The sequence below is a fragment of the Naumovozyma dairenensis genome, chromosome 1, assembly GCF_000227115.2.
Source record: "Naumovozyma dairenensis CBS 421 chromosome 1, complete genome".
NCBI lineage: Eukaryota > Fungi > Ascomycota > Saccharomycetes > Saccharomycetales > Saccharomycetaceae > Naumovozyma > Naumovozyma dairenensis.
The window spans coordinates 772,987-788,405 of record NC_016479.1 but is presented as its reverse complement, the minus strand read 5'-3'; the positions used below and the strand labels follow the sequence as shown (position 1 = coordinate 788,405).

The following is a 15,419-nucleotide window of genomic DNA, read 5'->3' as shown; positions in this document are numbered from 1 at the left end:
AGGTACGTTATTACTTACTATATATATATATATATATATATATATATACATCGATAGCTAGATATGTTGGCCAGCTGGATCTACTAGTTCGCCCAGAAAAAACCCCAATACTTCTTGTTAAAGTTGCTGATCACCATTTTGTCACTCCAAACAGTGTGAGGCAAACCAAGGGACTAGGACTAGGACTAGCTGCTAAAAGGTGAAGGGATAAATTTCCTTGGGTATAGATTATATTGAATAGGGCTAATATTGGACCCTGTAGGTATGAATCCCTTCCATATTATATTATATTATACATATTACGTATAATGATTCAAATCTATCTCCAGCTGGAACCCCATTTGTCATAGAAGCGATTAGTAGAGGGCTACCAAAGGATACCCTTATTTTCAGAATATTTACCCTCATACAAACAAGTGCGGAGAGGAAAAAGCTACGCGCTTACATCGTTATACAGTACGTCAAGTCAAGTACTTCTTCTAATTTAGAATTGAGCTTAGTTTCGTCAATTTATAGAACATTGACATGTGTTATTAGGAGGAACTACTTACTATACTTATTGTTCATTGCTATATCAATAATTCGATGAAGACATTCCAAATTATTCACCATTAGAAGATTTGTCCAAGAATCTTATAGGCTATTCAGAAATAAATTGCAAGTAAAAATCTGAAGAGCAAAATAAATAAGGGCTAAAAATATATATATATTAAGACAATTCATCACAAAATATATGTATTCATATTCCAAATTAAAAGAGAACTAACGGAACATAATCATATAGAACAAGATAAAAAAGTAACAAATATTCAAAATGACAGAACAATCAAATATCCTATCTGATGATGAAGAACTATTGAATGGTCTAGGAAGTCAATTATTAACCCATCCTTCTTCACATCCTCAATACAATAATCACATGGCTCGTCTCACAAAGAGATGGACCCAATCCTCCTCCCCCTCTTCATCATCTTCAAATAAAAAGCTACAACTTCCTCATCCAGATACATACAAGGATGCTGTTCACGTACCCATAGATAAAGACGAATATACATCACCAGGCCAACTATACGCCACAGATTCAGGGAAACTATTCCATGCTGGTAAAATACTTATAATTCTCGTTGGTTTACCAGCAACTTCTAAAACTCTATTATCCGTTGCCATCACAAGATATACCAGATGGTTAGGAGTCAGAACACAATCGTTCCATATCTCCAAATATAAAAGAATGAACGACGACGACGGCGACGACAAAAATGATAATCACAGAATTCCATTAGATTTCCAATCTGCTTCACCAAAGACCCCCGAGGGTAAGAAATTTAAAAGAGATGCAATAAACAATGTAATGAATGACATGACTAAATTCTTCACTGAGACTCAAGGACAATTAGCCATATATGATGCTTTAAACATTTTGAAATCTGATAGGAAGGAATTAAATGATCATTTCAGCTCGAAGATAGGGGTGAAAGTCGTGTTCATCGAATCCATTATGAATGATATACATCTAATTAAAAGGAACATTGAAATTGCCATTCAAGATACAGAATATAATCAAATTGATAAAGATGTCGCTGAGATTGACTACAAGAAAAGATTGGAAATTAATGAACCATTGTATGAAACTATGTCTTCTGATGAAAAGGTTAGTTATGTGAAATATATTAATTTTGGTCAACAAATTCATGTTATTAATAATGAATATGGGTATTTGATTAATAAGATTGTATTCTTTATGATGAACTTAAGAGACAAAAAGGGAAGAGTATATTTTGCACGTTGTGGAATAAGTGATAAAGATAAATACGTTGATGATGAATTGTTAAATGAGGAAGGTTTGAAATATTCAAAAATATTAACTGAAACATTATTGAAAAGATTAGAAAGTATTTCTTTACATACCACAAATAAATCAGAGATAGATTCTGATTTACCATTGGTGGTATGGACAGCTCCAAGAAAGAGAACTTTTGATAGTGGGAAATTCTTTTTAGAGAAAGGGATCCCGGTAAGAAAAAGAAATCAATTGAAGCAAATGATTCCAGGCGTAGTGGCTGATTTATCAAATGAAGAAATTGAAAAATTATATCCAATGGAGTATAAAGAATCATTAAAGGATCCTTATCATTATAGGTTTCCAAGAGCAGAATCTTATCATGATCTTGCGGTAAGAATGGAATCATTGTTATTGGAATTAGAACATACAAATAAGAATGTATTGATCATAGCACATGAATCCACTATACGTATCCTCTATGGATATTTGATGGCATGCTCCTGTGTGGAATTACCAACCTTACAATTTACAAGAGACAATATCATTGAAGTGTCATTTAGTCCGTTCTGCAATAAAGTAACTCAGGTTCCAATAAAAATGTGATAAAGGAGTGGAAAATTATCATTTTTTTTGTTAATTAAAAAAATGGGTAGTAAAATAACGTACATCTGAGTCCAAATTGAAAATGAAAATAAATATTCTATATAAGTAAAATAAAATGAAATGATCCTTTAAAGTTAAAGATAAAAATATACGGGAATAAGTGAAAGTAACCCATTTTTCACTTGTCTTAAGGGAGAGGATGCACCTTCTTGTTTCTTGCCTTCTTAACGGAAAAAAATTGGTTTTTCGGAAGATCAACTGACAATCTCCGCGGCAAATAACAAGCGCTTCCGTCGGCGAAAGGCTCAAGCCTTCTTGAAATATTTCAATGAGATATGAAAAAGTAGTAACGACTACTTATAATGGGCTACTACTAATTCAGATAGAACAGTCGACAAAAAGATATCCAGCCAATATTCACAATATATCTCCTGACATAACATCCAGTTAGTTGGATTGTGACCGTATTTGCAGATTCTATGGTGCATTAAGATCAAGCTAGGTATTTGAGTTATCTAACTTCTCATATTATATTAAGATTCTTAAGAGATCTTAAATTCAACTCCGGAGTTAATAAATCGGTAATTGATAAATTCAAAACATCTACCATCCATAATAACCTCGGATCTACACTATTTTATTAATAGATTAAGAACCTTGAACAAGAAAAACAAAGACTATCAATGTCTAACCCTATTGTAAAGAGGCCAAGAAAAAAGGTCGTGAAGGCATGCCTTAATTGTAGGCGAAGAAAAATCAAATGTACAGGAACTTTTCCCTGTTCAAATTGTGCTGCTTATCAATGTGAATGTGTCTTTGATGAAACAAAAGATATCATCAATAATAACAATAGTAATAATAATAATGCTAGAACTAACAATAGTAATGAAAATAGAATCACTGAGCTTGTTTCTCCAAAGCCAAAGACCAAAAGAATAAAAAAAGAAAGAAAGAATACGAAAACTGTTACCACTACATTACCAAACTCACAATTTGTAATGGAACCTCTTTCAGAGTTTCGTGTATCTTCACCTCCACCTTCCCATCCTTCAAATATGTCATTACTAAATGATACTAAATCTACGCTTTTCAATGGACCATCGCAAGTTATCTCAAATGAAAGTCAAAATAATATAGTTTCTCCAAACCCAGTCAATCAAGACATTGTAAATGTTAATAATTCAAACAACCAAATGGAACCACATTTTGAATCCGAAGATGAATTATCGTTGTTAGATGAAATGTCTCTAAATAAGAAAGAGGATGGACCTTATGAAGACGATCATGAAGCAACAATGAAACTCCGTTCTCTTAAGGACACAATTACACAATTAAAATCTATTCCAAACCCTAATGCTACCATCTTGAAAATGATCAAGGACATGAAGAAGCAAATACATGAATATATCAACGAATGGGAACCAATAATCGATTTAAATAAACTACCTCAATCAACTAAATTAGGAATTAATGACGGATCAAAATCTGTAGAAACATACTTAATGAAAAATAAATATAGAAACGAAGTGAATCTAACATGTTTCTCAGTTTGGAAAGCATCACAATTGGATTCCACTGCTCCAGAAGACGAACCAGAAATATTCTCCAAATTACCTCTCATAGATGACGTATTTGGTCTGAATTCACCATTACAACCTTTGTCATTACGTGGTATAGGTTGCCTATTGCAAAGACGGCTTATTCGTAAATCATCACCTTCAGTATTGGAATATTTGAAACCAACAGTATATATAATGTTAAGATTTTTCGATGTCGTTTGTATCCAACTAAATGACGATTATGTTTCCATCGCAAACCCATTGGAGGATTTCTTGGAGAAGGCAGATAATCCCATGGGATCTCCAACAGGCACCGTATCCAGTTCAACTTTTTCTGCAACAGGTCCTAAAAATGCTAGTAATAAAGAGCTAGTAGCTATTTTAATTAATAAATTACCACAACCATTCACTGAAAATTTGACATCTATATCGTCCCAGCAATTAATCATTACTGCAAATGACGACGATATTAAAATGTTCGGACTTGTCGTTAGTATATATAATACTCATAGGTTGGCATTCGATGATTTCATGCTGAATATGACATCCGATTCTAACCTTGAAGATAAATCAAAATATGTCGAGGATTACACTCATTTAATTGAAATGGATAATATTCTGTTGCCAATTTGTTATGCATATTATAATGCTACTTTGTATCATTTGGATGATTATAATAGCTTAGAATATTTGGATGTTTTGTTATCATTTTTAGAACATCAAGCATGGTTAGATGAGTATTATGGTTTGGAGAAATTCTTAAACGTTGCTGTAAATTGTGCTAACAAGATGGGGTTGTTCCGGTGGGAATATTACGTTGGTTTCGACGAAGTCACTGCTGAAAGAAGAAGACGTTTATGGTGGAGACTGTACAACTTGGAAAAGTTTTACTCTTTGAAAACAGGGGAGCTATCACTAATTGATGACGAAAAGATGAATTGTTTACTGTTCAAAGAGTTTAGAGATGTCGGCTTCACAGATCATAAAGACTTCCTCTCGAGAGTTAATTCAATACCAAGGAATAGCATATTTGATAATATGACGATTGCTTCGTTGAAATCTTATGGGGAAAGTGCCTGTTTACAAGTTACAAGTAATTTTTTTGCAAAAGTCCTATACTCTGAACGTTACACAAATATTCGAAACAATGCAAAGCCTCTATTCTTAAGAAATATATTATTAAATGAAGTAATGGATGCTCTTGACGCCGTAGCTGATAAGTTTCAACATATTAAGGAGCATACCTTAAAGCTATTTAAGATAGCACAAAACACCCAACATGTTGTTTCACAGGAGCTTACGAAACAAGAACTTTTACAGGCCACTGATTATGTATTATTCCATGAACATATTTTTTGCTCTATAGTGAGTTCCGCCTATAACGTCATCACTAGATTATCAGATTGGCCAAGGCCTAAAGGGATAACAGCAAGACTGAAGACTTATGGTATAAAACTTTATCATTCATGGGTTCACATGGGCGAGCTAATACAAAAACTAGATAATGATTATATGGTAAGGAAAAGCCTTTCGTCATATATTTTAGTGTTTGTTTTAGTAATCACGAAAACATTTATTAATTCGAATTTTTTCACACTTCAGGATATAAGTCTAACGTTAAAGATTTTTAAACGCGTGGAAAATCTATTCAATTTCGTTGAGATTGATTGCAAAGACAAAGTTCATTTTTCTCAAATTTTGAAAGCATTTTCAAGAGCGTTTTCTTTACTACTTACATTGACCCGTATATTAGTCTTGGACTTTATGGATGTTCATAATGTATCTGCGGAAGAGTTGACTAATCTAATTAAAACTACTTTCGTTCCAGATGACGGAATCAGTGACATGGTCAACATTATATTAGACTATAAATCCCAAATCTACAAATATTTATTAGAACCAGTTCAAAAATCAGGTTTCCATTTGAATATTAAACAGATGTTAGATGCATGTGCACCGTCATTTAATCAAGATGATACTTCACACAATTTAAATGCCGTGTCTGCTAACAACCATTCATGTCGCCAATCCATTAAACTGTATCCCCCCACCATTCTCCGGCCAATATCTCCCAGTAAAGTGTCGCAACCTGGTGAACATGAACCGCTGCCACCAATCACTTCTTTAACTGACGTGAATGGACTCAGTTTGACTCCAAATCAAAAGGGAAGCGGAAATTTAAACTCGCCCAGTCAGCAACAACTATCAGATCAAACTCCTTTTAATTCTAGACAATCTCGAGAGATGCTATTGGAACAAGCTATGTCAAAAGACGCATCGTCCGATTTAACATCTCAGTTACCACTTACATTTACTGCGAATGGTAATGAGAATAATATTTCGAAAAGTTACAACCTTGGTACCTTGGAAGAATTTGTCATGAACACTGATCTAAATGATCTTTACAGTGTTCTCTGGAATGATGAAGTTCCAGAATCGTACATGGATTAACAATAATATAGGGCGGTGCGCAGTGAAAAATCAATCGTATTAAGAAATGAATCATATATTCAAAATTACATTTTTTGTCGTCACGCCAATTGTGTGTAATCTGTAGGCTGTATAATAGAATGTAAAGCTTATTAATTGACTGACCCATACACATTGCCTAAAAGGCCATAACTATGCCTTTGATCATTGACAATCTTGTTGATGAATGCGAATATTGTTTCCTTCGCATAATGTAGTAGCCGCGGAGCTTTCTCAACATTTAAACATTTAAGAACAAAAACGCAGAAATGTTGATATTGGTGTAAAAACAAGAAGGCAAATTGAAAGTGGCAAAACCTGATTATAATAAAAACTTAACATCCCATCGGTATTGCCATTGGTTGAGAGTAACGTCTTATGCGTTCAAAAACTAGTTGAGAAAAAGTCAGATACTAAGGATTATTCTTGGCGTATCGGAAACAATATCAATATATTTGTCTAGGGTCCAAGTGTCTTAATATGACGAATATAACATACGGGAAAGTTAAGAAGACGAGATCAAGTAGAGCTTGTGAAAACTGCAGAGCAAGGAAGATAAAGTGTTCAGGAAACCAGCCATGTTCCAACTGTGAAATATATAACTGTCCATGTGCTTTTACACCTATTAAGCGCAAGAATTTATCAGACAAAGGTATCGAGAGAATTGCAAATAATGATCATCTCTTTCAAGAAAATAATGCAAGTACAACGACTAATATACGAAGTGACTTTGAATCGACTAATGATGCGAATAAGCCGGCTTCTTCATCAGAAGTGTCGCCAATAGATTCAGATGAATCCGAATTAATGAAATTTTCTGTCATACCTGATAATAATGATGACTATTACATAAGTGATCTTGAAAAACAGAAAACCTTCATTACATTTGAAACGATGTTGCAACAATTGCGATCAGTACGTTCGTCGGAAGATTTGGTGAATAACGTCAAATCTAATATTCAAAGACAAATACAAACTTTATTAGACAATTGGGCACCTCAGGTTGATTTTCCGAAACTGGATGGAAAGCTTAATGATGGTAGCACCAACGAAGGAAATTGTGAGTCGGTAGAAACGCTTCTTATGAAAAATAAATATAGAGAACGACTTCGATTGGCACGGTTCACGGTGTGGTCCGATCGTCAGAATGATAAAGATAGGTCAGGCCCAAGTTCATTCCCGCAGGCAGCTATTGCTGATCACAGGGCTAGAATCTTTTGCCCTATTAATATGTCATTGAAAGGTATCGCATTTTTGCTTAAAAAATATATTTTAGACGCTAAAGATTCACGAAACGTGACGCTATTGAAAGAGACTGTTTATTTTCTATTAAGACTATTTGATTTAAGCGCATCATATGATAAGAAGTATTTGACTTTTATGAAGGATCCCTTAATTTTCCTGTTGCAGAAAAACTGCATTACATTAGAGTCCACGAATCCTTTTTCAAGAAATCATCTTGTAGCGAGAACGATAAGGAGTCTGCCACAGTTATTCGTTGATACTGTTTTGAAGCGTCCTGTGGACGATTTAATCTCGTTCATAGACGATGATTCAGCTATGTTCAAAATATTGGTAAATCTGTATACAATTCATAGGAACCACTTGGGAAATTTCTTGCTAGATTATGATTATAGTACACCACCTTCAATACAGCAAAATAAAGAATTTAGAGACCACTGTGATACCGAGGATATGTTAGCGGCACTTTGCACCAATTATTATAATGCACTTTTATACAGGACTGAAGATGATGACAGATTTGAATATCTTGAACTTTTGTCCGAATTAGTACATCAGTCAGTTATATTGCAAAGATGGTATTATGTAAAACATTTACTGGGGAATGCTATCCCTACTGCGATTGAAATTGGACTTCCCCGTTGGGAGTACTATGTAGGTTTGGATGAAAATACTGCTGAAAGAAGAAGGAATTTATGGTGGAAATTATACTGTCAAGAAAAATCTTTTTCTTTCAGGTTTGGTACGATATCCTCAATCGATGATAATTATATGAACTGTCTCTTACCAAATGAGTTTAGAAAAATTGGTATATTATACAACAAAGACTTTGTTGCCAATTTTTCCAACATTCCGGTGGAAGCATTTGATAAAATGACTGTATCCTCGCTGAAACTGTATGGCGAATGTGCTCTTCTTCAGTTTATTAGTGTTTTCCAAAGAAAAAATATTCTCTCTGATGAATACACCTCTATATTAAATACAGGGAAACATCCATTGTTGAGGAAGAAATTGTTGGATAAGTTTATAACTGAGTTCAAGGATATTTATGAAATTAAAGAGATGATTCAAACTCACACAAGGAGGCTATTCCATATCGCTGGTCAAAGTCCAAGTACCGCCGGTGTCTCGAAAGCCGAGTGGAAAGAAGCAGCGGATTTTGTCCTATTCCAAAACCAGACTATTTCAAGCATGTTAGGATCGGCTGCTCAGGTAGTAGCTCGATTGACCGAAGTGCAAAAAGAAGATCCAGTAAGTTGTCAACTTGAGGAGAGCTCTTCGTATTTGTATCAAATGTGGAATGAGATGAACTCCATTTTATTGAAGTTGGAGGATGATTATGATGTTCATAATGCGTTAGTCTATTATTCTGTTGTAGCAATCATGGTGGTAGCTAAAGGGTTCGACATTCTGGGTACTTTTTTATCCCTCGATGATCTCATCGGAGTTTTGAGGATTTTTAAAAGATTGGATAATATATCATTCTTCAAGAATAATGAAAATGACAGCGTGAAGGGTACACGATTTTACGAAGATTTCCAAAAAGGATATTTTACAATGAGTCTTATATCCCGTGTTCTTTTTATTTCATATATGGATGAGAAAGGGATAGACTCTCAATACCTAATTGATTTATTGAAGATCAAGGCACCCGATATCGGCGATTTACCATATCTACTGTTAGATACTAGATCATATATTTTTGAATACATACGGCAACCCATTAAGAAATCGGGCTTCAATTTGGAAGTAAGGGAAATGTTGGAACATGCTAGTAGTTTAAAAAAAGTAAATAATCCCCATTTTGAATTGTCTAATCGGAAAGAAACTAAACCGGATGAACGTCACATTGATGTGGATAAGGTCGGCCTAAATCAAAACAATACCGATGAGAGCAGTTCTAAAACGAAACTATCCCCTTTTTCGCCCATTACTTCTCAGTTGGATGGAAGTGGGCAAGCTATGGATACCCAGTCAGGAGTTCGGGATAGTTTGGAAAGTTCATTTGGTATAAAAGAAAACAAATCGTCATTATCTGGTACCTTGACTAATCAGGATATTGATATAAATTGGAAATCTGATTTAAATATTGGCACACTTGATGACTTCATTAACAACACAGATTTGAATTCCCTCTATTCCCAATTATGGAACAATGACGATTTAGATGTTCTCTTCTAATCCACCTTAGTATGGTTTTGTCTAAATCAAAAGAATGGAGTATATAGATATATATTGACAGCATTGTATTACAATTCATATTCATTGAAGCTATTTGTCTTTTCTGGTCATTAATGTTACATTTATTGATTACTATATACTTATATCCTAGTTTATTTATAGTATATTTATATAAGCAATAAACTACTTATGATTGCATCACCGCGTCATTCCTACACCGAATCCGACAGCTATAGAAGCGCATATGCATATAAGTTCGATAGTCCCCAGTGCCAAACATAAGTGTCGAAACCATCCAACATCAACATCCCATATGAACCCTCGATACAAACCAAGTCTATGGTCGCTATTCATTAACATCCTTAATAATCTATATTCTGAAATGAATCTATTGGGGATTCCGATCATAAAGAAAAACGGTGGTATTACGATACAACAAAGTATGGTTAAGATGATCCTATATATGGAATATATCTCCAATATTTTCAAATTTTGAGAATCAAAAGATTGAATTGATGAATTATCAATGTGCTGCATAATTTCAATACTATTAGTTTCTAAGTCAGTCGGAAACATGTCATACATGAGAGATTGAACCTGTATTTCTTTTCTATATCGATGGATCGTGTTAATCGCATTAGAAATCTGGGATATCGTAGGAGTTAGATGGTATATTTCATCGTTAATTTGTGGTGGAACAAGGATTTGATCAGATATTAGGGTAGGGGGTAGTTGTACTTCGTTATTTCTTCTAGCTGGTAATTCACTTTCAGCTTGGAAATCTTGAATTATATCTTCTTCTGGATGGTCACTTAATGGTTGGAATTGAACGTTTTCCTTTAAATGCATAGATGGAGTTAATTTCCATCTTTTAGAACCTGAGATATCTCTTAGCACAGGAATTTTTGCTACTCTAGGTTCCTCGGCTTCTAATTCATGAGATGGGCCTTCAATAGGGATATTTTGTTCGTGTAATGGTGATGAATGAGCCGTTCTTGAAGTATCGCGCATTTTCTGAAACGTCGATTCCTTTGAAGGCGATGTAATATAGTTACTTAATAGCGACGAATTGAATCCTTGGGTTTTCCTGGAGTTACCACTAAATGATCTTTGGAAAGAGTGGTTATCAGCAGTTTTCTCATTAAGTGATCGTAATGAAACCTTCGTAGGTATTTTATATTGATGAGGAACGAATTCATCTTCTTGATCATCTTCTAATATGTTGTCGTTGAATGGGATCGATGCATTTGTTTGTTTAGAATTTGGTATTATGGTTGTAGGAATATTATCATTATCATTGTTGTTGTTATTGTTATTATTGTTGTAAAGATTGGGATCGTGATCATACTTGGCGTCCTGATTATAACCCGGTGAGTATATATTGGTATATTTCGCTTTCATTTCACTTCTAAGAAGTTGAACAGCCTCTTCGATATGTGGTTCAACGGTATCATCAAATTGGTAATTAGTGGAGTATGAATGGTCATTATCAGAATTTTTATTAAAGCTTGAAACATTGGTTGGACTTGGAGCTAGATTTTGTTCTGGTTGCGAATGAAATGAAGCGGAACTAAGTCGTGATGGTGTAATGCGTGATGAGGGTCTACGATGCGTACCAGCTGTTGATGGTATATTATGCGAATTTTCTGGATCTATCAAGAATGCGGTACTAACAGTACCAATACTGCCTTGTCTTAAAGGAGATTGTAAATCTCCTCCTATTCGTTGATTGTTTGGAATTTTGTCTTGATTAGTGTCAGATAACATACTATTCGAATAGGATATATTGGATAGTATACGACCACGTTCTTGTGAGTTTGAATTTCGTCGTATGATTGATACGACAGATGCTGTTCTCGGCTGAAGATTCGAGTTTGGATTTATTAATGATCTATCCAATTGTGATGAAGATACCGTTACAAATGAGTCAGTAGTGCTAGAGGAACGTTCAACATCAATTGAGCCATGATGTAATGAATCTGTCGTTTCAAACCTTGTATCATCTAGGTAAACTGTATATCGATTGGCCTCCTGAATGTTATTATTACTATTATTATGTTCTCTCTCTTTTATGTTGTCATTTTCTTGAACCTGATTGATTGGATTATCTTCAGTGAAAAGTGATCTCCTAAACTTATCCTTGTGATGCTGAGCGTTTAGAGAAATAATTGGTGAGGAGTATGTCGACGAACAGGAAGACGAATCATTCGAGTTTGACATCACCTATTTTCTTTGTTGATCAATACGTTAATAATTGGATATTTAGTTAAATCAAAGGCAGCGTATTATGTAGAATGTCGTCTATAATTGAGTCAGCATATAAGGGTGATCCTGTACTCCGGAATGGAATATATGCAAATTGAAAAAATGTCGAATGGAAGTATGCCTATGGGAGGTGACGAAATTTCAATAATAATTATTGTAATCAGGCAGTCCCGAGTATATAACGTCCGATGTGAATTGTGGAGTACCCAATAATAATGTCGTAGTTACCTGTAATAAATCAAGTTTCAATTTTACTGGATAAAGATGTTTCTAGAAGTCTTTTGAGTCAACCAAATAAACTTTTTACTTTGAAGGGTTATTACTTTACGTATTGACGTTTACATAATAATTTTCCAAATATTTCCATTATTTTGCCGATGTTTCTTTCCATGTTTATGATTTACCGAAAGGGAAATTGTCGGACTCGAAAGTTTACGTCACGAAGAAAGGCCCGCAAAGGAGTCGTACGCCGCTGTGCACGTTGAAAATATTAAGGGCCTTCCTTTATTTATCTACGTTAGGCGTATCAACAAGTTACATATGTGGGTATGTGAGCAAGTATGGCGGACTATATTGTATTGTATTGTATTGTATTGTATTATATTGCATGGTATTATATATTCTACGTTTTTAAACTATAATATCTATACATCCCTCTTTCAATGGTTCCAAAAACTTTGTACTCGTTGACCAACTTAAAATGCATTCTATACCTCTCCGAGGTCATCGGATCATTCTTATCGTAAACAAAATCATCAGGATGCGCGTAATAATACTCGTTCTTTAACTTAATTTTCTGTTTCGCCTCTAACGGTAAGAGGCTCATTGTTGAAGATGATGCAGAAATTGGTGGACGATGATTCAAAAAGTTATTAACAATTTGGGTATTATTATTGTTATTGATGTTGTTGTTGTTCGTGGTGGACCAAATCTTCGAGCTTGAGTGTTGCCTCAATAAACTTAATTGTGATCTTCTTCTTTGTAATTCAGGATTATTCAGATATTCTTCATCGTTTTCTTGATATTGTGCAGTTCGCAATGATAATGCTTGTAAATCTTGCAATGAACGATCCCAGTACAATGCATTCCTTAGTTCAGCATCATCATCTCCGTCATCTTCCATTGCGCTATCATTTTCATTTGCAATCTCATCATTTATAATATAATCTTCAGTTGGCAAGGGCGGACGTTCGTTGATTGTATGTAAAGTAGAGCTACTATTGAATGATGATGCAGGTGGTCTAGTGGGATGACGATCATCTATTCTACGGTTATTAAACTCATCATTATGTTCATCATTTATAATTCTCCAACCTCCTGGGGGTAATCTAGGTGTTATAATTGGTCTCGGGGTCTCGCCAAAACTAATCCCACCGTTCCTGGTGAAAAATTGAGAAATTGGTGGTTTGAAATCTCTATAGCTTAATTCCCTCCTAATATTACTTTGTGATACAATTCCACAACCTAACATTATTTTGCTTTGTGCAAATTTCAAGAAATCAGGTTGTTTTATAATCTCAATTATTTTATGACCTTCAGAATCATAATTTGTTATACCTGATCTGATATGCAAATCAGGACAATTTAAATATGGATCGGTTTTATAAATCCAATATCTTCTACCATATGATGAATCGATATAACATTGCCATTTTAATAACTCAGCATTGGAAGCATCTTGAATGATTGTATTTTTCTTATTTGGATCATTATTATATTTCATTGTAATTAATTCATGGTTTGGATTTGCTTTTTCAATCTGTTGCCATGCTTCGAATGAAATTTCAAATGCAACTATCGATGACGAGCATGTGAATATTGCTGGGTCTTGAATGGTCCATTTATTAATTTGATTATTATTTGAAATATTAAGGAATTTCAAATGTTGTTCCTTTAGTTTCTTTTTAGGGAAGTTCAAGTAATTATTATTGGAGTTCATTGATTCAAAATTAAAATTGTCGGGGTCTTCATACTGGATAGGAGATAAGAACTCAACCAATTTCGAAATTGGAATGTTGTTCCCCTTTATACTCAAACTTTTCAAATTAGGGAAATTTAATTTAATAAATTGTAAAGTATCAGTACAATGATAGTAGTAATTATTGTTAACTTTCTTGTATGTGGTAACGAAATTCGTTTGATGTAACGGTAATCCGCCAATATTTAAATATTGTAACGTCTTATTATGACCATGTTGACATAATTTTTTCAATAAGAACATTGTATGAACATCATTCCAAGTAGAAGAATGATTTGAAACGCCATGCAAATTGAGCCATTCTAAAGTTGCTGAATTATTTTCATCTGTAATGCATGGATGTGAACTGAAGAATTCCAGGATAGATCTTGGTGTTAATTGTAAACAGGAGGCTAATGAGAGATGAGTAAGGTTCTTATAATGTGGAATCCCATTAAGTAAAGTATCTCCATCAATGGAGGTATGAGAAAGATCTAACTTTTGTAATTCAGGCAACATTTTGAGGACTCTTCCCAAGACAAACGATGGCAAATCAGTACAATCATTCAATCCAAGACATGTGATTTGATAATTATACTCGAGTGGTTGATGATTTCTCATTTCTATTTCGATTTGTTCTTCATCTTCAGAAGTAAGAGCTTGTCTTCTCTTGGGATATAACCTCTCTAATGCTTCAATAAAACTGGTTGTAAAAGATGGTCCAGAACAACCACAGAAATCTAAGACACTTAGATTTTTCCCCGGTTTCAGTAAGAAATGTATGATTTTATCATCTAAATCATCTTGAATTTGTTCACATGCTAAAAACTCTCTTAAATTTGATTTTGTTAATAATAAGAATTTCAAAAGTGTTTCATTAGTTAAATTTTTAATAGTTTTATTCATTTCACTTGATCTACCTAATCCGATGGATGTTAATTCTTCAAAATCTGCAACTTGAATAATATTTCTAATTTCTTTATGTACCTCGATAGTTTTCAAAAGATGATGGAATCTTTTAGCAGTGGTAAAATTGCAATATTTGTAGATTAAAATTTTACAAATATGATAGAATGTTTTATTCACAGTTAAATTACTCCGTAGGAAGTTTCTTATATTTTCATGGAATTTTTCTGACGTTCCTGGATGGTCATTATTCATAAAATCATTAAATTGATACGTTAGTATTTGGTATACTATTTCTGGAGGGATATTTGATGGCAGTTTCGTTAGGGATGATGGTTCTCCCGTTGATAATGCAGGCCTGCTCATTATGGATGAAGGTGTACAATCTACTGGACTAACCGTCGTCATTTTTTAAATCGTATTCTTTGTTCAGTTCTTGAAGTAAGTCGGTTTT

At 34.0% G+C, this 15,419-nt stretch overlaps 5 protein-coding genes across 5 annotated transcripts; 3 read left to right on the top strand and 2 right to left on the bottom strand.

The window, feature by feature from the left end:
• Positions 1 to 814: 814 nt before the first annotated feature.
• NDAI0A03430 (bifunctional fructose-2,6-bisphosphate 2-phosphatase/6-phosphofructo-2-kinase) lies at positions 815 to 2,386 on the top strand (the record flags this gene model as incomplete). The annotated part of the gene is made up of 1 exon (XM_003667695.1): positions 815 to 2,386. One exon carries the CDS (start codon positions 815 to 817, stop codon positions 2,384 to 2,386), a length of 1,572 nt encoding a protein of 523 aa, XP_003667743.1.
• A 683-nt stretch (positions 2,387 to 3,069) lies between these two features.
• NDAI0A03420 (Zn(II)2Cys6 transcription factor) lies at positions 3,070 to 6,396 on the top strand (the record flags this gene model as incomplete). Its single annotated transcript, XM_003667694.1, has 1 exon — positions 3,070 to 6,396. One exon carries the CDS (start codon positions 3,070 to 3,072, stop codon positions 6,394 to 6,396), a length of 3,327 nt encoding a protein of 1,108 aa, XP_003667742.1.
• A 498-nt stretch (positions 6,397 to 6,894) lies between these two features.
• NDAI0A03410 (Zn(II)2Cys6 transcription factor) lies at positions 6,895 to 9,837 on the top strand (the record flags this gene model as incomplete). The annotated part of the gene is made up of 1 exon (XM_003667693.1): positions 6,895 to 9,837. One exon carries the CDS (start codon positions 6,895 to 6,897, stop codon positions 9,835 to 9,837), a length of 2,943 nt encoding a protein of 980 aa, XP_003667741.1.
• A 198-nt stretch (positions 9,838 to 10,035) lies between these two features.
• BUD8 (Bud8p) lies at positions 10,036 to 12,057 on the bottom strand (the record flags this gene model as incomplete). Its single annotated transcript, XM_003667692.1, has 1 exon — positions 10,036 to 12,057. The coding sequence occupies one exon, from the start codon at positions 12,055 to 12,057 to the stop codon at positions 10,036 to 10,038; it is 2,022 nt and encodes a 673-aa protein (XP_003667740.1).
• Positions 12,058 to 12,724: 667 nt separating this feature from the next.
• On the bottom strand, positions 12,725 to 15,373 carry LUG1 (Lug1p; the record flags this gene model as incomplete). The annotated part of the gene is made up of 1 exon (XM_003667691.1): positions 12,725 to 15,373. One exon carries the CDS (start codon positions 15,371 to 15,373, stop codon positions 12,725 to 12,727), a length of 2,649 nt encoding a protein of 882 aa, XP_003667739.1.
• Positions 15,374 to 15,419: the final 46 nt, after the last annotated feature.